Raw genomic sequence first — 25,276 nt, forward strand, 5'->3', positions numbered from 1 at the left:
GTTAAGTTTTACAGAAACAGGAAGAATTTGCTAATGCAGGGGTAAAGGTGAAGGTGGCCAGGGCTGGTTTGGGGGCCAGAGTTTTGTGTGTCTCTAGGGTGAGAGATTGGAAGCCTTCCATCAATGGAGGGGCAGTGAGTCCTGAGCATGTAATGTGTAGGACTAGGCAGAGGGTGTCATCTTCTGCTTGGTTATGGGACAGGTGGAGGAACATACCCTTGGGGTAGAGAAGCTTGGCCTCACTCCTAAATTTAGGCTAAAGGAAGAGAAAGGGCTGAAACTAAGTTGTTAGGAAGAAGACAATTTTCAGACTAATATTTACTGTTAGGGGGAGACCTAATTTTCCAGCCAGGTCAGGAGCTCGACATGGGTTTCTAAAGAAATCCTTACTTGCCTCCACTCCAGAGATATGAATTCACTCCCTTTTGCAGACATCGATCCGGGGACCTGAGGGAAGGAGGGAGGAGGCGGGGAAGAAGGCAAACGGGTGGGAGAGGCTTCCAGTTGTTCGGCTCCCAGACCTGGCCATGGATCTTACCTTCAGCAGAAAGAACTGGGAGTGGCTGCCTACGGGTTTGTCTGGGGCCCTACAAGCCAGGAAGATTGCAGGGAACAGCTAACCAAGTCACTTCAAGTGGGAAATACTCGGAAGACATGTGACCCAGGCGGCCATTTTCTCACACCCAGCCCGTCGCCATTTTCCATTGTAGACAAAGGCACAGACCCCAACCTTTGTCTGATGCGGTCATGGTGATCGCCTGTTCTTAGGTTTCGGGAACACGCATACTTAGGCCCTGGCAGAGGACCGCAGAGAAGATCCTAGCTTGCAAATATTTTATATGGCCACACCAATCAACCCATCGCTTACCCCTCCCGCTTCCTCTCCCCCATCTCCACCTCCCTCCTCCCGTCTTGACTATTTTATTATCTTACTGGACAGCTGGGAGGCGGAGCCAGCGCGGCCGCGGGAAGGGACCGGCAGGCGTGAGCCATCAATTAGAAGCCCCGCCCCCTGGGGCGCACGGTGGGCGGAGCCTGTGCCGCAAGACTGGGATCCGGAAGTCGGAACCTAGCCGTGCTAGCGCAGCCTCTGGGCCGAGCGTGTTCAGCTCACTTCTTCTCGTGGATCTACGCCGGAAGTGGAGGTAAGAGACGACTCCCTCTTTTTGTAGTGAGCGTTCACCCAGTTGGCCGCGCAGTAAGGGTCCTGCATTTGAGGTGAAACCAGAGGCACTCTCCACCTTGGAATAGAGACATAAGGAGCCTACAGCCTTCCAGGGTAAAGGGCCTAGATGAAGGGCAGGGATCTCTCTGCACGTGGACCTGCGCCCAAATGCACTTTTGCTGGGTAGTGGGGCACGGCCCCACCCCATTTAGATAGATGTAGATCCCGTACACACTGTATAGAGTCATAGACCCCACTTGTGTGGAGAAGCGTCGAATGTCCTCCTCCTTTCACGATAGTGAAGCTCCATTCCGCACTCTACGTATAGACAGGCGTTGACCTCACCTGTATAGAGACCTATCTCCCTCCCCACAAGGCTGACCGCTCAGACCTGTGCTGGCGCTAAGGCACACATCCGACTTGACGCATCTCTTCCTAAGGGGGTTAGAAGCTTTGATGTATTTCCCTCTCCGTACCCCTCTCCCCCAACCCCGCCCCACCTCCATCCCCATCCCCGACCACCAGTATAGAGGAGGTCAGAAACTGGGAGGGAACCTCCTTCCCTCCCTGCTTCGCCCTCGTGTTAAGTAATTGACAGAAGCCCCGCCCCCACTTCTGCAGAGATAGTAGATCACTTTTCCCCATCCCGGTCAGTGGTTGAAGGCAGGAGCTACAGCCCACAGAGAACCATGCAGATTTACCCCTCCTCCTAGACTATAGAGTGAGTACCCATTGTGGAAAATCAGACCTGACCCCCCCTTTAAGGACATGCTGGTTTACTGAATTTATAAAAGCCTGACCCCCAAAATTCCCTGCAGCAAACTGCAATAGTGCTGGTTTACTGAATTTATAAAAGCCTGACCCCCAAAATTCCCTGCAGCAAACTGCAGTAGACGTTAACCCACGAAGAGATTGTCAGATCTGCCTCTTGTGGGGCTCCCAGGGTAGAAGGGGTTTGGATTTGTTCTTTTAAGGTAGACACAGATCATCCCTCCCCTCCGCCTAAAAGGATTTGGAATCATCAAATGTAGCAAAGAAGAGACTACAAGGGAACAGATAGGTGCAGCTCCCCCTCCCCGCAGTTTTGAGAGGCAGTGACATCACTGATCACCCCACAGTACATCCATATGGGCTCCCCACTTACCCAAGGTAGAGGACCTCAGATCTCTTTCCACTGTAAAAGAGGAGGACCCCCTCCTCTCCCCAGTGTAAAATACAGGACTCCCCTTGCCAAATGTAAGGGCCTGTGCATTAAATTTAGAACTGCATTGTCATGCCTTCCACCCCCATGCAGAGAACCAGAGATTCTATTTCCTTCAATGGTAGTGCACTGCTGATGTCAACCCATATACAAGATAAACATCATCCTCATCCCATCTCCCATGGAAGGGTCTAGAATAACTCACAGCAGGCAAGATGCAGACCCCATTCATGCAAAGCTGTGTGATTCCCTGCTTAGTTAGTGTGACACTGATGTTATCTTGTAGTAATAGGCATATCAGGCCCACTCCACAGACCCTCCCTTCTCTCCCATGCAGCAGAGATGCACACAGCCACTGTGCCAGTTTCCCCAGCCCCTCTGCACCCTTGAAGTAGAGGGACAGAAGGCATCTCGTCCCTCCCAATCACAAAGGAAGAGACCCCAACCACATAGGCAGGCACAGATTTTCCCCTCTCCCCCAAGATTTGCACTGACCTCGGTCCACATAGGCATGCAGATTAAAACAAAACAAAACCCTATTCTGAGGTCTCTTTTCCCCAGAGTAGACTCCTGGGATTTGTTTTTCCCCTCCTTTCAGGGTTGATGAGACACAGAACTCCCTACTTCAGAAAGAGTTACTATTAATACCTTATGTAGAAAAAGATCATCCTTGTATACCCCTTACCTCAGTGTAGAGAGTTTCTTACCTAGTGTGTAACACTACAGGGTAGAGGTTTGAGGATCAAGGACCTCATCCGATGCATTGAAGCATTCCACCCAGGAAGAGAGGTTTAGACCTAGCCTCCCTTGGGTAGTGTGACTGCCTTCCCTGTGTAGACTCAGCCATAGTAGGCCCCAAGTTCAACATAGCCCCTTCTCCCAGTTCCTCTAATTGTTAGTGATGCAGGACAGGGCAGATTTCTCTGAGTTGCGGGGTGGGGTGGGGTGGAGGGAAGACCAAATCCTGCACCGGGAGAAGAGGGTTCTTTGGTGGAGAGTGTAGAACGAATTCAACACACACGCCAAAGTTAGTCAAAAGGAAAGTTTATTAGAAAAGGGGTAACACTCCACAGACAGAGTGTGGTCTCCTCTCAGACGCAGAGAGTGAGAGAAGGACCAAGAGAGACTTGGAAAGCAGTGAATAGGGGGGCCTAGTGTTTAGAGAATTCAGTTTATATGTCATTCTTTAGGTTCCCATTTTTTCCTTTGATATCGACATACAGTGAGGGAGGGGAAGGGGAAGAGTATGTAGCTTGAAAAGATAAGAATAGGTAGTGTTAAAGGCCCACTGGCTGACAGTTCCCAGCCTTTAATTCGTAGGTTCCGCATGGTTTTAGCCATAGAAAATGAACAATTTTATTTTGTGTAGGGCAGCCACTTAAGGCCTTGGTTTTTCCTGTTTCCCTTCTACAGGTGTGGGGAATGGGTTGTTAGCAATCTCAGTAGAAATCTTTCTTTGTTCTACAGGTGTCCTCCTGGCCTGGCTGCAGGGCTGATCGGCATATTGCAGTCTCTGAATGTAGCTTGATTAACATTTTTAATTCTCTTGCCTCCTCCCTACATTATTAGGGCTTCCTTATCATGTTCTTTAACATTTTATTTTGCCTTTGGGGACTCAGGAGAGGCTTGTGGCATTGTGGCTTCATGCCTCTGTCTTCAAATTGGTTCTTTTCCTCATTCCAACAGGAGGAAAGCCTGCAGATTTGAACCTACCTCAAGCTGGTCATCATGATGAAACTTAGACGCAGTGAGTTTCTTTTACCATCCCCTCCCAAGCCTAAGCTTTAATGAGTATTCATAATATTTCATGACAACTTTAAAAAATTGCCCAGAATGAACCAGATCACTCTGTCTTACCTATGGTATCATTGTTTTGTTCCCATCTTCCATGTGAGGTAATAATATTCACCTTATCTCCCATTCCCATTTTACAGATGAGAAACTGAGGCTCAGCAAGGTTAAGTGACTTGATCTGAGGTGAATAGCAGTAAATACTATATCACACTGCCTGGAACCCTAAACATGCTCTAACATTTTTCTTTTTAAGTTGTACCTTTAAGTTGGTACCATAAATTGTACTAGTGGTTAAGAGAATGAACTCTGGAGCCAGACTGAATTTGAATCTTAGCTCTTTCACTTAACTGCTGTTTGTGTAGCCTTGGGCAAGATACTTAACTTTAGTCTTCTTATTTACAAAATGGGTTAATAATAGTATTTACCTAATTTATCTACCAAATAGTGTTGTTGTGAGGATTTAATGAGTTAAAATAGGTAAGATACTTAGAACAGTGCCTGGCAGTGTGGATGGCACACTGGGTAGGCTGGACAAGCATTATGCAACCCCAGTAACCCTGTATTCTGCCTATGTAGGGCTTGAAAAAAAAAATTCAATGCATTTGCATTATGTAATCAGAAAAAATGTCTTCATCATGAATCAGACTTTGGTATGTTAATATTAAAAGCAAGTTATTTTTTTCAAGTAACAAGAAAAATGAACAAAATCAACTATATCTAAGGACATCAAATACCAGATAATAATAAAATCATTGGTAATGATGAAAAAGACAATACTTAGCCGGCTATATGGAGTATATGCATACAAAAGAGCCCTGGCCATTTAAAACAATGAGGAAGTATTGTATGGAAAGATTATATGGAAATACTCTATTGTATGAAAAAACTATTAGATCTCCAGGGTTTGTTAAATGAAAAAAGCAAGTTGCGGACAGGAATACGTAGTATGCTACCTCCTGTGGGAAAAAATGGGGGGAGATAAGAATATATATTTGCATTTGCATAAAGAAAACAAATGATGCCTGATAAACTAACAAAGTGGTTTCTTACTGCAGTGAGGGGACTATAGTGGCTGGGAACAAGTGTGAGACGGAGACTTCTTAAAGTACACCTTTTTATTTTAGAACCCTACAACCTGTTAAAGAGCCATCATACACATCTACATTAGTGGGGAAAATGGTGGACATTAAATTGAATAGAAAAACTTTATATGTGCACACAAAACAAAGGCTTTTAATGGTAAATTGCAACTAAAGCATGTAATGATGAGTAACTGGGATGATTGCAGCAGAAGATGGGGTGGCGCTGTGTGGTGCAGCTAGAGATACCTGGGACCCAAATGGGAATGATAGCGATTAAATCTGGGAAGGTTATTGAGGAGCCCTACAAAGAATGTTCAAGTACGGTTTCAGCTGTTGTACATTTTTGAATGGTTAATAAAAAAGGAGGGTGTGTTTTACCACTTAAAAGATTTACAACCATCATTGATTGGTGGCACGTGTATATAATCCACTGTAATGACAGACTGTGAATGTAAGCTGCATGGTGGAAAGGAAGTGGCTGGTGGATAAGGAACAGACTGGAGGCTTCAGTGTTTTAGAAGTCTTTAGGAGGTTGAACAAATGAGTTTGAAGATAGTCGAGAGGGACGACAGAGACTGCTTTCTGAAGTTCAAGCAGTTAGATGATGATCGTAGGTGTCACCATAGCAGTGGGTGGGTGGGTAGCTGCATAGAATGGGGGCCCCTGGAGATGAGGATGTCGAAGAAGTGGGAAAGCTGAGTGTTGGAAGGGGCCCAGTATTCATCAAAGTTACCCAGGTTGATGATGGCAGGAGTTAGGTTGAAAGTAGAGCTCTGAGCCAGGTGCTTCAATAAATGAAGGAGAGTGACTAGATTAATGGGTGACAGGCATAGCAGCAGTCTGATAAAGAGCAGAATTTTTTTTCTCCTTTTTTTTTTTTCCTTTAACAAGGGGGAGAAATATTTTTGGTTTGGCAATGGTGAGTCCAGAGGACACCTCCTCTACCTACTGACCTCAAGCTTATTCATATGCCAGAGAAAACAACAGCCACCTTTCCAAAGTCTTGCAGGTGAAGCAGTGTCCTCAGAGCTGAGTTTCCATTAAGGCAAGAGGTTGGAGAATTGTTCCCGATGAGAGATGGAAGAATTAGGGGAGCGCTGATCTCCCAAGTAGGAGTGTCAGAGGGCATAGTGGGAAGTTTTAAGCAGGGGCAGAGGGAAGATGGGTGTTGGAGTCAGTGCCAGGCTGGGTGTACAAGGAATGTAGTAGGGTGAGAGTATGAGAGATGAGAGATCTGCCCTTGTGTATTGATGTGAGAACTGATGAATGGAGACATTGTAGCTCATAGAGCTTTAAGAAAATTCTTAAAGGTTGTATAGCGAGGTAGTTATTGAGCTAGAATAGGAACCTAGATCGGGCTGGCTACAAAATGGTAACTGTTTTCTCTCTGAAGCTGTTAAAAAAAAACGAAACAGATTAACAGTGGCTCCTGGGTGCCTCAGTGCTATGAGGGATGAATGTATCCTTCTCCTCTTCTCCCACTTGCCCTTCTCTCCTCCCCGCTTCCTTTGTGCTGAAGCAGATGTTTTCTCCTCTCTACGTAATGTATTTTCTTTCATTGTATGTCTGTATCCATCGCAGGCTCTCAGTTTCCAGGGAAGTTAGGCAGTTGGAAATTGTTGAGTAAAATGGCCTGACCTGGTTCATTCCAAACCTCACATTCTCTTCATTGCAACATGAGTACTTTGGAAGAAAAGGAGACGTGGAGTCTTTTTGTTGTTGTTGTTACAGGGAAATTTGACCTATACACATTCATTATGATAACTAATAAGTTTGATCTAATTGCTACAATCTTATTTTATATTTTTTTATTATTCCTTTATTTACTTTAAAAAAATTGATCAAGTTTAAAAAAAACCACCACCAGTAAAGTCATGTTGGTAATTACGTTTATGTTGACATCAAACATAATTAAACCTAAATTTCTCTATCACTTTACCAAAGTTAAATAACTATTTTTATCCTACTCTCCCAAAGTGAGACTTTTAGCATATTTTCATGCTTTTGCTTTTGCAACCCCTATTGCTTGATTCCTGGATTTTGTGAAATAATTTTGCATTTTAATTCTGAGCTATTTCCTTATATGCTTTCTGGATCTTAAAAATCCTTTCTTGATATGTATCGTAGTTCTTAGCCACATTAGTAGCATTTTTTTAAAGATTCAATGGTAAGTTTTAATAGATTTCCTGCACACTATTATCTGTTGCCTTAGCTCGAGATCTTTATTGTGATTTAATTTTATTTTTGCTGGTGTACTTCCTCAAGTAGTTTTACCAGAAAGGGAATAGAGGTGGTAATCTTCGCGTATCTGAAAATGTCTGTCTTTTAAATTTCATGTAAGAGTGATCTATTGGCCAGGTATAGGAATTTAGCTTGGAACACAGTCCCTTGTTTCAGAACTTTGTAATGGTTATTCTTCTGTCTTAAGTGTTCAGAGTTGTAGATTTGAGAAGGCTGTCTGCCTCACTTGCCTTTGTTAGAAACTCCTTCCATTTGAGTTTATAAGATTTTTCTCTTTATCCTTGGAGTTCAGAAATTTCACCAGGATATGCCCAGGTTATGTCTTTTGTGTTAATCTTGGTGCTACACGAGTCTGTCTAATCTGAAACCACAAGCCTGTCTTCAACTAAAGAAACTTTTATCTATTATTTAAAAAAATAATTGCTTTTCCATTTCTAACTTTTTCTCTTTCAGGAATTCCTGTTATTTAGATAATAACTCTCCTGGGTTCATTCTCCATTTTCTAATTTTATTAATAATTTACATTTTTGGAGGGGGATTTTTGTTCTGTTTTAAGCAAGCTCTTCTTTTGGTCTTCCAGCTTATTAATTTTATTGTTAGTGATGTCTGTTCTGTTTTTACTACATCTATTGAATTTTTACTCAATGTCAGGTTTTGGGGAACTTTTTCTCACACAGTTCCTTTGAAGTATCTTGACTCTCCTTAAGAATCTGCAGTCCAGTAGACCCCTCTTATCTGCAATTTCACTTTCTGCGGTTTCAGTTACCCACAGTCAACTGTGGTTTAAAAATAATAAATGGAAAATTCAAGAAATAAATAATTCATAAGTTTTAAATTGCACATCATTCTGAGTAGCATGATGAAATCTCACGCCATCCTGCTTCGTCCTGCTCAGGACATGAATCATCCCTTTGTACAGAGTATCCATGCTGTAGACACTCCCTGCCTATTAGTCACTTAGCTGTCTCTGTTACTAGGTCCATGTCATGCTATCGCAGTGCGTGTGTTCAAGTAACACTTATTTTACTTAATAATGGCCCTAAAGCAGAAGAATAGTGATGCTGGCAATTCAGATATGCCAAAGAGGAGCCGTAAAGTGCTTCCTTTAAGTGAAAGGGTGTGTATGTATAAGAAAAAACAGTATATATAGGTTTCGGTACTATTTGCAGTTTCAGGCATCCACTGGGGGTCTTGAAACATATCTCCTGTGGATAAGGGAGGACTACTGTAGTAGTTGAATTCTCTGTTTCCTACATTAACTCTGCTTCAGTGTGAACCACATGATGCGATTGATGAGCCCGTTCAGATAATCTCAAGCTACTCTTATATTTGTTTGTATATACCTTGACCTTCCTAAATCTCCCCCTTTAGGAATTCCTTTAGCCCCCTTGCAGGTGGTGGGAATTAAGGGAAGCCATTCTTCCCCAAGAGGCCAGCTGTGAAGGGGATGACAGATGGGACTTCTCATTGAAGGAAGGGAGAGGTCTCTTAAGTTTCTAGACATTGTTAAGGCGTGATTGGAGGAGGTGAGCTCTCTCCTTCTTGTATCTAAGCGAGGCTGCAGTTTAGCTGAATAGGGCAAGTCCCTTTGGAGGCAGTGGACTGAGCAGGGTTGGCATGATGGGGCAGTTCCCTCCCCATGTGGTTGAGGGCATCTACTCTGGTTTAGCCAGTGGGACTCCTTAGATCATCTTTCTATGCTGCCAGTCTCCCACCTCAGCCTGGTGCCAAAATTGTTGAGTTGCCTCCCCTGAGAAGTTGGGGGAAAGAGAGGAGTCATAAACACACATTCAGGTCTTCACAGGATTCCCTTAAGGATTGTTTCAGTTTGCATCGAAATAATTCCCCAAACATTATATCCAGTCCTTTTTTTTTTTAAACTGTGTTGTTGCTGTCTATGTGTCTGTCTTATGCTGGGCCTAGACAGACAATGTGTCCAAGGAGTCTTTAGGTTCCCAGTGTGGCCTGGCCTTGATTAAGGTGTCAACGAATGTTGGATGGATGAATAACAGCTTTTTTTTTTTGTAGAAAATAAGAAGCCAGGCAAAGTTTCCAAAGGTTATAAGAAGGTGAGTTGGCCCTACCCTCAGGTAAGGTATGCCCATTGTTGGAGTAAGGTCAGGAACAGGTTGCCTGCCCTAGAAGAGGCCCACAAAATCCAGTAGATGTTGGGTGACTCTAGACAGACTATATCACATTGGACTCAGCACATCTGGCTGCAGCAGAGAATCAGCAGCATTTATTAAGTTTACACCACAAACCATATACTGCTTTGTGCTTGATTTGCCTTAGTCGGGTAAATTGTCATTGTCCCATTTTTTAGATGAAGAAAATGAGCCTCAGTGAGAAAGTTCCTAGGTTCAAGGTAGCACAGCTGGGACTTGAGTCTCTCTGAGTCCCAATTCCCTGTCACTCATGGGGAGGAGGAAGTCCAAAATATACTCTTCAGCCCCTGCTCCTGGATCTCCTGATTGTACTAGAAAAGATGTGGACAAGTAAGACTTGGGCTAGAGCAGTGGTTCTCGAATTTTAGCATGGTTAAAGTTCTCACACTTAACCAGGTTTCCAGAATTACCTTAAGGGCTGGTGAAAACACAGATTCTGTGCCCCACCCCCGAGTTTCTGATTCAGGGGGTCTGTTGTGGCATTTGAGAATTTGTATCTCTAACAAGTTCCCAGGCAATGCTGCTGCTGGTCTAAGGACCACACTTTGAGAAATGTTTAGCTTTTCCCTTGGCCTTTACTTGAGAAACCTTCCCAGTTGCCCCACCCCCTTTCCTGGGGTCCTTCAGGTAGTCCCTGCCTGGCTAGGGGTGGGAGGGTTTCTCTCTAGCCAGATGCACATACCTCTGGGGCAGGGCCCTTCTTTTTATTTACTCCTCTCCTCCCTCCACCCCACCTCCCCATGACTACAGTTCTGAGCAGCTTTAACGCCCCCAGGAGTGGTGATTTCCTTGGGTTTATTAACTCCGATTGATTTTTTTTTCTCTTGTGTGGTGATCATCCTGCAAAGCAGAATGGGAAAAAAGCAACCTCCAAGGTGGCCTCTACTCTCCAGTTTGTTCACGCCAATGCTCATGCCAGCCGGGAGGCTGAATTAAAGAAGAAGAGGGTAAGCCCTTTACCTTGGAGGAGAGTGAAGGCCTGGCTTAATTGCCAGGTCCACAGACATGGTAAATGGAAGGTTAAAGGCCAGAATGGTTAGGATTGTTGAGGTTATTTGTGGAAGGGGGAAGCGAGGGTGGTTGATTTGATACTTGATTTAGTGTCTCCATTTGTACACCTCCCGGTCCATTACCAGCTGGCTTATGTTCTCACTGCTCCACTGAAACGGCCCCTGCCAGCCTCACCAGTGTATTCTTTGACGTCAGACTCATGGATAGTTTTTGTCCCTCATCTGATTCGAATTCTCTGTATTTGAGACCAAGCTTTCCTTGAAACACTCTGACTTTGACTTTCTTGTCATTTCTCATGGATGTCCTCCTTCCTATTTTCCAGTCTCTCTTCCTGCTCTTTAAATGATGGAGCATTTCACGACCTTGTCTTCTTTCCCCTCTGGTCTTAAGGGATTCCTTCTACCTGGAACATTCTCTCTCAGCTTCCCATGCCCTCTTTTTGTTCTCTGCTCTGCTTTCCCTTCCCATATCTCTCTGTTTCTTTCTCTCAAACCTCTTATCCCCGGCTGTGATACCTGCTTTCTCCCTTTATCTCTGCTCCTCCCATCTCTGCCATGTTACAGTCTTTCCTATCTGTCATTCACTCCCTATCACTCTCGGTCTCCCATCCCTTCCTTAGGCTGCAGATTTAGTCAGCTGCAGTCCCGGTGTGTGTTCACTTGTTAGATTGAGGAGATGAGGGAGAAGCAGCAGGTTGCCCGAGAGCAAGAGAGACACAGACACAGGACCATCGAGAGCTACTGTCAAGATGTCCAGCAGCGCCAAGAGGAGTTTGAGCGCAAGGTAAGAGAGCAGGCTTTGCCCCTGGGTAGGATTGGTGTGGGTTTGCTCGAAAGCATCTTTTGTTCTTGCTCTGTGAAAGGAAAAGAGAAAGGGTATGAGATTGTTGGAAGGGAAATAGAGACTTAGTGCAGAGAGGATTGGAAACAGTAGGGACAGAGAGAGGGAGGGAGGATGAGAAGGAGGTAAAGGGCCATTTTGAGCCTTTTCTGTGTCTGGACAACCCAAGATAGGTCCTTTTCTCTCAAGCTGGAACCCAAAGACTGTGAGTTGGGAGTGGGGGTGGGGAGATACAGCACAATAGGACAGGGGGAGAAGAGGGAGTGAGAGTATGAGGGGAGGGTTAGAAAGAAGTATATGTGAGGGGGATCTCCTCTTCTAAGACTTCTTACTGCCTTCGTGGCATATATTCTTGTCTCACAAAAAATTCACTTTCCAACTCGTAGTCCCTTTTCTAACATAAAGTACAGGTTTTGCCTTCCCCATCCCATGTCTCCCATAGATGGTTTTTCTTACACCTTCCTCTCGTGTTTATCTCTTACATACCCATGTGCATACTCAGGCCTCTAGCTGGTGCTTGAACACACACTTACACATAGGCACACATACGTACCATATGGGTCTGTCCATTCTTCCAATTCCAAGCTTTGGTGGCTGGTCAGCTCTTTGGTGGGCTGGGACTCACATGGTTCTCTCAGCCTCCCATGGTTTCTAAAGCCCTGGCTCTCTTTCTATTTCCTCCTGTGGACCATTCTCTTCTTTTTTCCTTTAGGAGGAAGTTTTGCAGGAATTAAATATGTTTCCTCAGCTGGATGATGAGGCCACAAGGAAGGCTTATTACAAGGAGTTCCGTAAGGTACAGGGACCTATTTCCTAAGGCCCTTTAGGGAGGGCACCAATCCAGTCCCATCTCTCCATTTCTGTTTTTCCTGACTGAAATGGAGACCTTTACTTTCACAGACCTGTATGATTGATACCCAGTCCTTTCCCTGCCTTCCTCCCCTGTCCTCTGCCCTGCAGGTGGTGGAATACTCTGATGTGATCCTGGAAGTCCTGGATGCCAGAGACCCACTGGGCTGCCGTTGCTTCCAAATGGAGGAGGCGGTCCTGCAGGCAGAAGGCAACAAGAAGCTGGTCCTGGTCTTGAACAAGATTGGTGGGTGTTGGCAGGATTGAGTAAGGAAGGGCAGGGACTAGGCCTTTTTAAAAGACTAGCTCAGACTGGACCCTGGGACCCAGCAACTCAGTGGTATTCATAACAGTTGTTCAAGGTAGGAATTTTTATTCCAGTTTTTAAAGCTAGAAATCTGAGAAGTGAAGTCATTTGTCTAAAGATATACACATATGGAGTGTAGCGGAAGTTGGGAGTGGAATCCAAGCCTGTCTGCCTTTCAGTCCCCTGTTCTTATCATTTCGAGCCTTATCTGTGGATGGCCAACCCTGGAGGGTTTCTGTCTTCTCCACACTGGAACCCAAAGACTAGGGCAGGGGAGCACATGGGCTCAGGAGTCACTCAGGTCTGGGTCTCATCCCAGTTTCGCTGTTTTCTCTAGGATCTTGGACAAGTTATATCACCTGAGAGCTTCTATTTCTCTAGCTATGAATTGGGCTGTGATCGTCCCAATTTCACAGGGTTGTTGTGAGAGTTAATAATAAAATGCTTGGTATATGTGTGGTCAGTACTTGATAAATGGTAGCCATTCTAGTTCAAGTTATTCTTGACATTTGGTCCAAACTAGAATGATCCTGAGGGGGTTTGGGACATATAATCTTTGGGAGGCCTCTGGCACCCTGGGCACCCTGCCTTGGAAGGATGGCATCTGGGACCAAATAGCTAGTTTGCCTGTTCCCCCTGAGGGAACAGAGGTCCCTCAGGGAGGGCCAAGTGGTCCTCTAGACTAGACTGTTTTTTCTAACTCTAACCTGGGGACTAGATAGGGACTGGCAGGGGCAGGGAGATATCTGTTGGCGGGGGTGGGACTAGCCTTGGGTGTGGGTAGATGCATCTTTGGAGTGAGCCATTGAGGTGGTATTCTCCTTACCGGTCCTGTCTGTTTCTATTTTCCTATTTTCCCCAGACCTGGTCCCGAAGGAGGTTATAGAGAAGTGGCTGGATTACCTTCAGAATGAGCTGCCAACTGTGGCTTTCAAGGCCAGCACCCAGCATCAGGTCAAAAACCTGGTAAGCAGGGGGCAGCGGCATCTAGACTTTCTCAGGGTAGTCTGGGGCCAGGGTTGGAGGATCATGACTTGAACTGGGGACTCCAGCTCTTTGGTAATTGAACTGGGCCTTCAACTTTGAGCTTTTTGCTTTACTAGATGACTTGATTAGTACTAGTTTCATTTCACTCCTTCCTATATTATTGTTCTTCAGGAAGCATTTTTTCCAGATGTAGAGGTAATACATACTGTCTATAGAAAATTTGGAAAATATAGTTAACTATTTGATGATTTTTAAAAAGATATACCTTTATTTGTTTTTTCTCTTTAAAACACCACCCTACTTTCTAATTATATAATTAACACAAATACTTTTTCATTGTAAAATATGTAGGTAAAATTTAAATACCCTTTCACCAGTACCCCTAATTTCAGTCTCCTTTATCCATGTATATCCAGAGGTAACTACCATTTTCAGTTTAGTGTGTATCCTTCCAGATGGTTTTTTTTGTATGTCTAGGCAGAGTAAATAGTGTTTGGGGATATCATACGTGTCATCATGCAGCTTGCTTTTTTATTCTTGAATATCTTTGTGTAGTGATCTACCTTTTTGATGCTTAAAATTAATTTCCAGTTTTTTTTTTTAATTGTTAGAACCAGTACTTCAGCATGCACTCTCGCACATGTCTTCTTGGCCCATGGGCAAGTGTTTGTATCGGTTAGGTATTGAGAGGTGGAGTGGCTGAGTCATAGACTTTATACATTTTATATTTTCCTAGACACTGACAAGTTGCATCCCCCTCAAAGTGGCGTTAACATTTATCTTCCCGCCAGTGGGGCAGATGAATATGTGGGAGGGCCTTTTCCCCTCGATATCATTAAATGTTTTAATCTTTGCTAATCTGGAAGACACGTGATACCTAATTAAAAAATTTTGGGCCTTTTCGATGGCAAAAATGTGGTAAGCATCCTTTGCTAACAGCTTTCTCTAATTTGTATTCCACTTGAAGGATATATCTCATTAACCTATTTCTTGTTGATGGATATTTAGGTTAATTTCTATTTTGAAATGCTGTGGTGAGTAAGTAAGGAAAGAGGAAGAGATGGAAGGGCATTCTGGGCAGAGGAGGTGGCATCAGGAGTTAAGAGATGGAGGTTGGAATGGCCTTGTCCTGTGTGAGGAATCAAGAGAAGGTAGGCTGTGTGTAGGCCAGGCACTGTTTCTTCCCTTTGTAGGCAGGGAGGGCACTAAGGCCCAGAGAAGGGAAGCAGGATTTACTGGGTACACACTTGTGAGAGGCAGAGCTAGAACTCCAACCTGGCCTGTCTAGAGGTTAGGATGCCATTCTGCCCCAACTGAAGGAGGCAAGAAATGTGTCTAGGCAGAGGCAGGGACAGAGGAGACTAGAGATGTAAAGATAGTGGAACAATAGGGCTTATGGGCCTCTGAGGAGCGCAGGGAAATGGCAGGTGTTAGGACCTGCGTGAGAAGTCGTTCACTTTGGGCTGGGGATCTCAGTCACAGGCAGACCCTGAAAGTTTCTCTGAAAGTTGGAAATCTGGGCTCATATCACATCTCTCACCTGACGCCTCTTCTGTAATGCCCCTCATTTTCTAGAGTCGTTGCAGTGTGCCAGTGGAGCAGGCTTCTGAGTCACTGCTGAAAAGCAGAGCCTGCTTTGGAGCTGAAAACCTCATGAGGGTTCTGGGGAACTATTGCCGCCTTGGTGAAGTGCGCACCCATATCCGTGTAGGCGTTGTGGGTAATGACGCACCCATATCCGTGTAGGCGTTGTGGGTAACTTGGGGGCAGTTATGGGGCCCAGGCTCTTCCCTTGCACAGGGGCTTCATTGGGGGAAAGGATCCTGGGAATTTTCTGTTACCTTTTTAGTGGGGAAGAGAGGAGCAGTTAAGGAAGGGTTTTGTGACTTGTAATTTGTATTGGTGATTGTGGGGAAGACATACTCAGAATCACCACCATGTGTCGAGTGTTAGAACCGTGGGTCAAATGTACAGGGCTAGGCTTGGAGTTGGCTCCTTCTCATTCTACCAGAGCTGTGGGAGGGAGCAGTGAACATCTCCCTTTTACAGGTAAGAATGCTGAAGCCCAAAGAAGGGAAAGGGACTTGAGGGGCTCAGCCCTGTGTGAGGCAAAGCAGAGCTGAGGCTCAAACCTGGGCCTGTCTGGATCCCAGGGCACTGAGGGAAGGATGGTGGGATGGGAAGAGGGGAAATGGAGAGAGGCGGAGGTAGGCCATTACGGAGAGGAAGTAAAGCCAAGAGACAAAGACATTGAAGAGATAGATGGACGCTGAGAAAAAAGTATAGATAGACATACCTGAATAGACCCAAAACAAACTGGGGAGCCAGATGGCAGGCTTGGTGGGCAGTGGAAAGGGGAAACATTTAAATGACAGAAGCATGCAGAGAAACAGAGATATTTACAGAAAAATACCAAAGGGACATAGAGATAGATGTGCACAGAGACCTACAGAGATAGACACAAGAACGCTAGAGATACCCCATGGATGTGGAGAGGCAGACACGTATACTTAAAGAATGAGAGAGACAAAAACATACGGATAGAGAGACAGATTCAGAGAGATACATCTAGAAACAGACTGCAACAAAGATGGAGACACAGAGGAACACACACATAAGATCTGCACATAGATACAGATCCACAAACATATGCAGATCCACATTTGTGGAGACAAGTATAGATCCAGAGGATGCACATCTAGAGACAGACAGACCCTGGGGCAAAACACATGCAGACCAAGCCCTTCCCACACACTCACCCCAACTCTGCTTCCTCCAAGCATATAGAGCCACAGAGAGACACACACGTGCCTAGATACACTAGGCCCTCAGACACAGCCATGCACGCAGAGTCACAGAGACAAATATACAGACATATCTATGACAAGACATAATATATGCATAGAGAGAGAGGAAAGGAGGGAGCGTGTTAGGTAGACATAGGGAGAGAGAAAAAGAGACACAGTGAAACACGTACATAGGGCCATACAGAAAGAGAGATCAGCTTACCAAGAGAAGGAATGTATATAGAAAGACTGAGCAGAGTTGACATAGAGGGAATTATAAAGAGAGGCAGAATTGGTGGGGTGGGGAGAAAAGGAGAAAGGGCAGTGGCCAGAATGGAGACAGACAAACCGGCAGAGAGACTGATCCTTAGATACAGAGATATACGGAGAAAGAAAGATGATAGAGAAAAAGACTGAATGGGAGAGAAAGACAAAAATGGAAAAAGCAGTAATATTTCGAATGAGAGCAACCAAGAGACCAAGAGACCGAGAGACATATGGAGGGAGGTGTGTGTAGAGACTTCCACATGGGCACATCTGTGAGAGGGCAGTAGATATGTAAATTCTAGGACACACAGAAGGAGAATGGTGAGAATGAGAGACCCAGGGAGGGAGGTGCTCAAAGATGCCCAAATGGAAAAACACCATAGCCAGACAGCTGCTCAGAAAGGAGGACATCTGGAGATGAGCCCCTACCCCCTAGCGAATTACACACCAGGATAGATGGTTCTCTATTTCGTGGACACTTCCCATGTCCACCCTCTGTTGGATCATGTCACAGAGGCCTTGCACTGAGCACCTTTCCCAGGCTGGTTGTAGATGGGAGGTGAGTGTCACGTCTAGAGAGAGAGACTACCCAGTGTGCTCACAAATGGAGCGGAGGGGTAAAAAGGCCATGTAGGGGGTTGATCAGGGCCTGGGGTGGGAAGGCAAGAGGCTAGACTCTGATTTTGGGTTTCCTGTGGCCTGGTCATTGTCCCTGCCTGGACCTCCCACAAACAGCCTTGCCCAAATGTTCCCGAGGGCCCTTTATGCCCTGAACCATCTGTTAACTCCTTTGTAGGCCTTCCCAATGTTGGGAAGAGCAGCCTGATCAATAGCCTGAAGCGCAGCCGTGCATGCAGTGTGGGAGCCGTTCCTGGTGTCACTAAGTAAGCACCTGCCTGCTTCCCCACTTCCACTGACTCTACCATTCCCCTAATTCTCATGCCTTCAGCCCCTGCCCCTTTCCTTATCTTGGATGAACCTCTGATTCTTCCCTGGGCACAGGAGTCTCATTATTAGCCTACAGTTACTTGGCACACTCTAGATGTGGGCCAGGCACCCAGCTGGGTGCTTCCCTTATTGGCTCCTTGAAGTCTCCTAACAGCCATGCAAGATTAGGCTATGAATAAGCAGCTCTGCTTCCTAGGTGAAACACCCAAGTCTCACAGTCAGAAGCTGGTCCATAATCCTATAGCTCAGTCTCCAATGGCAGGGGGTAGAGTAGATAGAATCAATCCCAGGTCTGTACGGTCCCAGAGCCCCTGGCCCTACATCTCTCTATCTTCATCTCTATTCCATTCACCCCTCATCCCTTCTAGCTGTGTGCCTGAGGCCGAGAGGATGCCAGACACACCCAGGCTCATCAGTGTCCTATGTCCTCTCTTATGTCCTCCTGTCTAGGTTCATGCAGGAGGTCTACCTGGACAAGTTCATCAGGCTGCTGGATGCCCCAGGAATTGTCCCAGGACCCAACTCGGAGGTGGGCACCATCCTGCGCAACTGCGTCCGTGTGCAGAAGCTGGCAGACCCCATGACCCCAGTGGAGACCATCCTGCAACGCTGCAACCTGGAGGATGTGCGCAGGTTTCTTGGCTCATGTCCTACCCAACTCCAAGGGTCCTTCATCCTTCTTCCCTATTTCTTTTCTTCCTCTCTTCACCAGGTATCCAACTATTATGGCATCTCAGAGTTCCAGACCACTGAGCACTTTCTGACTGCGGTGGCCCATCGCTTGGGGAAGAAGAAGAAGGGAGGCATATACAGTCAGGAGGAGGCAGCCAAAGCAGTCCTGGCTGACTGGGTGAGGTGAGGAGTGGTTAGGGGTAGGGGTGAGGCTCCACAAAGGACTCATCTGTTTTCATTGCAGTGGCAGGGCAGCCTGACTTCTGGGTCCCAGGGCAGGAGAAGGCCGAGGCATCAGGTCACATCTTGTGCAGGAATTTATGGCCAGTGATTATCCAGCAACTCAACATCTTGTTCAGAATCTGCTGGCTGGGTTTGCTTGTTGTTCCTCACTGTTTCTCACTTGGGAACTCATTCTCTCTTTGATTTGCTTTCTTAATGACATAACCACCAATTTCTTCCCACCTCCCAATGCAGTGGGAAGATCAGCTTCTACACACTACCACCCGCCACCCACACTCTGCCCACCCATCTCAGTGCTGAGATCGTTAAGGAGATGACTGAGGTCTTCGACATTGAGGATACCGAGCAGGCCAATGAAGACACCATGGAATGTAAGTGACGGCGAGTGGACTGGACTGCCTGGTACTTGGTCTTGCACTAGTGGAGCCACATAGACCTGACAACAAATCTCGTGTTTGATTGTCCTGCTAAAATGAGGACCATAGCACTCACCCATTATTTAATACGTAAAAACACTTAGAACAGTGCCTGGAATATATCTAGTACTTACTTGGTAAATATTAGCTGTTGTTGAGCCACGTGGCTTTCAGAAACTCCTGAAAGAAGTTTGTTCTCTTCAAATACTACCATCTGCAGCCCTCCTTTCTTCTCTACTCCACCCAAGAAAAGGTACCTGGTGCTCTCTGGGCCTGTCTCTGGACACTGTGGGGTGGTGCAGAAAGCCCTGGCTGGACTGTCTCCTAGTTTCTCTGTTTCTCTTGAGGACCAGTACCTTTCCTTCCCTGGGCCTTTTGGTATCCTTGGATTATAAATGAGGACAAGAAGACTTGCCTGCTTTAGAGATTATTCTCCAGGTGGCTTCGAGCAAGTCAGCCCCCTTTATGAACTTTAATTTCCTCTTTTATCAAGTAGGCAGTTGGGAGGAATTCCCACTCCCGTTCTTATGATGATGCTTGACCTGGCTACATGTGAGGGCAAGAGGGACTCCATCACCGAGAATTCACTTGGGCAAAAGATGGAGGTCTGGGAAATTGAGAAGTTTACTGGTGAGAGTTTCCTAGAGGAGTTGGCCCTTGAATAGTGTTGGATCTTGAAAAGTGATTAAGGATTAGAGGCCCAGGGAAGGGGAAGAGACAGTTTAGAAGCAGGTGTGAAGGTGATATGGGCATAGGGCAATGGGTGCATTTGTGGTGTGCGGTGGAGGCCAGCTTCAGGCAAGGGGCCATAACGAGAGGGAGAGAAGCCTGGTGCTGGAGGGGGCATCCCAGTGGTTGTCATGTACAGAACAGTGTTTCAGCTCAGTGCTTTTCAGGTAGTCCTCTGCTGTGACTCACAGCAGCACTATGTCATAGGGCTTGTGGCAGTCTCATTTTCCACATGAGAAACTTGAGGCTCCAAGATCAGCTCCCAGAGGGCGAGTGCCTTACTGCAAAACCCATGCCCTTGATCCTTTGTCCTGTGGCCTCCTAGCGGGAATGAAAGTACCTTCCCTCCCAACTCCCCTGGGCAGCATCCATATATCCTTTCCACTGAGGCCTGACCCAGGGGGCTGGCAGCAGGGAGGAGCCCTGACAGTGGTGTTGGTTGTGTTGAAGGCTTGGCCACTGGAGAATCTGATGAGTTGTTGGGTGACATGGACCCGCTCGAAATGGATATCAAGTGGCTCCATTCTCCGATGGTGAAAATAGCAGATGCCATGGAAAATAAAACCACTGTGTATAAGGTACCTGTCCCCTTTCTTTATGGCAATCTTCTTCTTTATGGAAACCCAGGGCTCTGGGAAGTGGTCAGTCCCTTTCACCTGGCTCCCATGAAGTCTGCCTATAATGGTGGGGAGATACGGGTCATTCATTTGTTCCTGTGGGCTCCCTGATGGGGTACATCCTTTGCCAAGAAATGGCAGGTCCAAAGAGAAGGCATGCTCTCTCAAGCAACTTTCCCAGCCTGGCTCCAGCTCAGAGAACAGGTATGCCCATCTAGCTACCCAGCTGTTCAAGTTGCAAACCTGGGTATCCCTGATTCTTCCTTCTTTCCAGCTGGTATCTAGGATCCCATACACAGTTGGTCATCAAGTCTCATAGCTTCTTCCTCCTAAATTTCTTGAGAAGCTTCTCTTTCTCTAACATTCCTGTAACCCTAGTCTAAGCTTCCAGTCCTCTCTTACCTGGGTACATGGTTTCTAATGGCCCTATCTGACCATATCATCTTCCTTATTCATGGCTTCCCGGCACCTATAGGATCAAATCAATCCACTCTGCTATGACTCCTGGAGGCTTTTCCTTCTACCAGTCTCCCCATCTCTGCCCTTCAGGACATCACACTTCAGCGGGTTTCAGACACAGATATCTTCACCGTGATGGGTAGACACATAGGCTGGGGGAGGTTGCAGCAGTTGGGAGAGCATGGATCTCAGGGCCCTAACATATATTACTTGTGGGTCAGGGAAGTCTTGGAGGCCTTGATTCTTGTGCCATCATCTCTTGAAGACTGAAGAATTCTCTGCACAAGGCGGGGCAGCAGCCTGTGGGCTGGGGCTCAGCCCGTGCTCATGCCGAGGCCCAGAAGGGTGAGAGCAGGGTGTTTGGGAAAATTATTAGTGTTGTGGGGTTGCTATAGTGGGGTGAAATTGTGGAAAGATCAATCTAGAGTCAGATCACAGAAGGCCTTGAGTTTGACTTTAAACCATGGGGAATAGGAAAACTCTGAAAATTGGTTATTTTTTTATGAGTCAAGGTTTTTTTTTTCTATTTTGTTTATTTAATATTTTTTTTTCTTTTTATTTATTTTTTGAGTAGATATTACGTGTACATGGTATAAAATTTAAAAGATACTAAAGGGTATATAGTGTAAAGTAATTCTCTTGCTTCTGTCTCTCAGCTGCCCTGTCCCCTCCTTTGAGGCAGTCACTATTAGCAGACTTGAGTCTGTCCCATCTTCAGAGCTATTCCATCTTTATACACATCTACATACAAGCAGACACAGAGATCTATTTTAATTCAAATATTAGCATGCTATTCATATTCTATACTTTGCTTATTTCACTTACAGATTCATCTTGTAGATTGTTTCACTTAATTACTTAAAGAGCTGTCTTTTATTTTTGATGGCTACATAATATCTGGAAGAGTTTCTTAAGTAGGGAAGCCATGTGGTCAGGTTTGTATATTAGAACTATCACTCCGGTGGCTAGGATAAAAATCAGAATAGGAAGAAAGGGGCCAGGATGGAAGCAGGGAGTCCAGAAAGGAAACCCTCACCTGTGCTCTGTAAGAGACAATGAGGTCTGCACTGGGGCAGTGGCAGGAATCATGCCATTCCCATTCTCACTTAGTTTCAAAAGTTCCCCCTGGTGCTTACAGGAAAATCGATAGAAGGTAGTATGTTTAAGGCCATCCTCTGATAACCTTTCTCACTGAGCCCTTAAGCCCTTGAGCATACCATTATTTCTCAGAGACCTATAGTAGTTCCCTACTCTGTACTGTAAGTTCCAGACTCAGGTCTTGGGTCCTGAGCAGGGCCACTGCATTGCACAACTCCTGGAGATACCGTTTAGGTGTGCTGTATTGTGGATGGCGCCCCCACACATAACCTGAGAGTTGCACAGTGTGGTAGCCTTGTCTTTTCTCCACTGTAGTGTAGTAGGTAGTCATATATAAGTAAGCCTGATTGCTTGGGTTCTAATTTATTCCTTTGCTTAACTAGCTTTGTGACCTTAGGTGCCTTGTCATAGTATTGCTGCAAGGATTAAATGAGTTAATATGTGTGTGTATATGCACATGTGTACTATACATATACATACACACACACACACACACACACACACACACACACACACGTATATGTGCTTAGAATGATACTTGGCACATAGTGAGCTGTCAGTATTAGCATGTACCTTGTACTCCAGCCAAACAGACACCCTTTTGGGTGCCCAGGTATGCTCTGTGCTTTTCTAGCGTTCAGTCAGGAGTGACCCTCCTATCAGTAGAAGTATGTTGATCACCACCATCCCCTCAACCTCTGTCACTTATGCTATGTCTCTCTGGTGGTCACTTACCATACTCTGACTTATAGTATGGTTGGTCGTGTCCTTTTTAGCCTGGTTGCTTCCCACACAGAGCTGGGCACAAAGTAGGTATCAGTAGGTATTTGTAAAATTGACCAAGACCTTGTAGGGTCACCTGAGAGCAAAGAATCATTGTAATCCCAATTGTCACTGATCAGGTAACTCTTTTTCATTTTCTTCTTGTGAAAGCCATGCAAGCTACCCATTGTCTACCCTCATTTGACAGCTGAGCAGACTTCAGCCTAGAGGTTAACTAAGCACCTGCTAGTCTATGGTGGAGCCAGACTTGGAGCTCAGTTCTGCATGGCTCCAGGCTCACTGTTCTTACCCAAACTGGTCTCTGCCTCCTCTGCAGAAGTCTTTGGAGGTACTCTGGAGGCCCAGACCTCACTGCTGTCCTCTCTCTCATCAGATTGGAGAGCTCACTGGGTATTGCACCATTCCGAATCGTCATCAGATGGGGTGGGCTAAGCGCAATGTGGACTGCTACCCCAGGAATGTCTGCCCAGTGGACCGCCGCCCAATGCTGCAGAGGATCATGGAGACAGACCCCCTGCAGCAGGGCCAGGCTCTGGCATCTGCCTTGAAGAATAAGAAGAAGATACAGAAGCGTACAGGTGGGGAGCACCTAAGCATCCCCCTGTGGTCCAAAAAGGGCCCACCTAGAGTCTTGATTAGGGGCTCCTGAGTGAGGACTTCCGTGTATCCAGCCCAAGGCCAGGGTTAGGGGGCAGGGAGGGGTTAGGACAGGGGTCCCCAACCCCTGGGCCACAGACCAGTACCAGTCCATGGCCTGTTAGGGACCAGGCTGCACAGCAGGAGGTGAGTGGTAGGTGAGTGAGCAAAGCTTCATCTGTGTTTTCAGCTACTCTCCAGCACTAGCATCACCACCTCAACTCCATTTCAGGTCATCAGGCGTTAGATTCTCATAGGAGCACTGGTCCCTGGTGCCAAAAAGGTTGGGGACTGCTGGAGGTTCAACTAGAGGCACAGTGGTTTTCAAAGTTGAGCTTATATTGGAGCCACCTGGTAGGCTTGTTAAAACATAGATTTCTAGGACCCATCCCCAGAGATTCTAATTGAGTAGGTTGGTCCTGGTGACTGAGAATTTGTGATTCTAACTGCTTCCCACTTGATGCTGATATTACTCCCCTCGGGACCACACTTGGAGAACCACTAGCCTAGTCTGTGTATCAAATAGCCACCATTTATTTATCAGCTGCTTTCTATGTGTTGGAAGCTTACAAGCTATATATAATGTTTACTTTGTCAGTAGGCAATATACTCAAAATCCAAGAGGTACAAAAGAATGTATAGTAGAATTTCTCTCTTCTTCCAATCCCCCAGTCCAGTCATCCAGGCCTCCCCCCAGAGGTGACCAGTTAATTTTTTATATCTCATTTCTGAGATAGATACACAAGCAAACATCTATATATTGTTTTCTTCTTCTATATAAATACTGGTCTACTGAACATACAATTTTGCCATATCATTTTTCCATTCAATATCTATTTAGAGATATTTCCATGTCAATTCACAAAAGAACTTCCTCCTTCATTTTAATGGTAGTGTGTTGTATGGCCAGCCCATTTAGGTCTTCATGCTATACTAATGTTTACTAACCTATTGCAAAAAGTCCTGTCCTCATTTGGTACGTGAGGAAAGTGAGGCCGAGTAATTAAGTGACACACTCAAGGTAAGATAACTAGTATTTGATGGAGCCAAAATTAAACCTAGGATTGATTGACCACCCATGAGCTCTGTACTTTGAACTAGGCTGTGTTTATAACCATTCACTCTTGGTCTGATTCCACACTGAGGCCTGGGAATCCACAGATGAATTGCCCTGGAACTCCTGGTCTTATTGGGGAGGAAATGAAAAAATAGACATTGGCAACACAGAGTGATCACTAGGAAGGCATTGAAAGCACACTGAGGGAACCTAAGCCAACCTGGAGATGGTAGTGGGGTAGGGATGATCAGAGAAGTCTTCTTGGAGGAGTTGATGTCTGAGGGGAATCCTGAGGAACAATAGGGTATGGCTGGAGGGTGGGAGGTGAGCATTCAGATTCAGTCTCTGCTGCCATGCTGTCCTTTTGCTGCGAGAGCTTTGAGAGTAATGGCAGAGTGCTAATAAGTTCAACACAGTAAGAGAAAATTGATGTTTTGATACTAGGAAGGGATAAAAATGCTTGGAGCTCAGTGAGTCTGACATTCTGAGATAGGAGCCTGTGGTGGGGTGATCATTTCACAAGTCGACAAATGTGTCTGCCAATGAGGTTGAGCAGTGACTGCCAGCAGTCTACCAGTTGTTTTGTTTAGCGTTGGCGGGGAGGGCAGTAAGTGAACCAGTTTGGGAATTTGGTGCAGACCAAGGTAGATGTAGGCCAGCTTCTGCAGGCCTCCTGTTGGCAAGTTAGCCACACAAGTGACTGCCTGTATTTCTCCATCTGCAGATAAACTTGCCAGTAAGCTGTCTGATTCCATGATGTCTGTCCTCGACCTCTCTGGCAACGCTGATGACAGTGCTAGTGACTGATTGACTGATCTCCCCCCCTCCCCCCTCAAGGAACAGTTCCAAAGGAATGGGTGAACACAGATGAAATGAGATGGTTTGCTTCTTCCCGAAGTACCTGCATATTAAAAGAATCCCTC

General features: G+C 45.8%; 1 protein-coding gene across 2 annotated transcripts; it reads left to right on the forward strand.

Moving 5' to 3' along the window:
- Positions 1-998: 998 nt before the first annotated feature.
- Positions 999-25,207, forward strand: GNL3L (G protein nucleolar 3 like). 2 transcript variants are annotated; one of them, XM_006923684.3, is made up of 16 exons: positions 999-1,145; positions 4,053-4,113; positions 9,512-9,552; positions 10,500-10,595; positions 11,326-11,442; positions 12,212-12,295; positions 12,460-12,595; positions 13,518-13,621; positions 15,218-15,362; positions 17,492-17,579; positions 18,094-18,268; positions 18,356-18,498; positions 18,793-18,929; positions 20,154-20,281; positions 23,034-23,238; positions 25,078-25,207. In XM_006923684.3, the coding sequence occupies exons 2-16, from the start codon at positions 4,095-4,097 to the stop codon at positions 25,158-25,160; spliced, it is 1,701 nt and encodes a 566-aa protein (XP_006923746.1). In that variant the 5' UTR covers positions 999-1,145; positions 4,053-4,094; the 3' UTR covers positions 25,161-25,207. The 2 variants fall into 2 exon arrangements, with proteins under 2 accessions (XP_006923746.1, XP_006923747.1); XM_006923685.3 differs by having other exon boundaries at positions 18,094-18,172.
- Positions 25,208-25,276: the final 69 nt, after the last annotated feature.

The sequence above is a fragment of the Pteropus alecto genome, unplaced genomic scaffold (assembly GCF_000325575.1).
Source record: "Pteropus alecto unplaced genomic scaffold, ASM32557v1 scaffold249, whole genome shotgun sequence".
Lineage (NCBI taxonomy): Eukaryota > Metazoa > Chordata > Mammalia > Chiroptera > Pteropodidae > Pteropus > Pteropus alecto.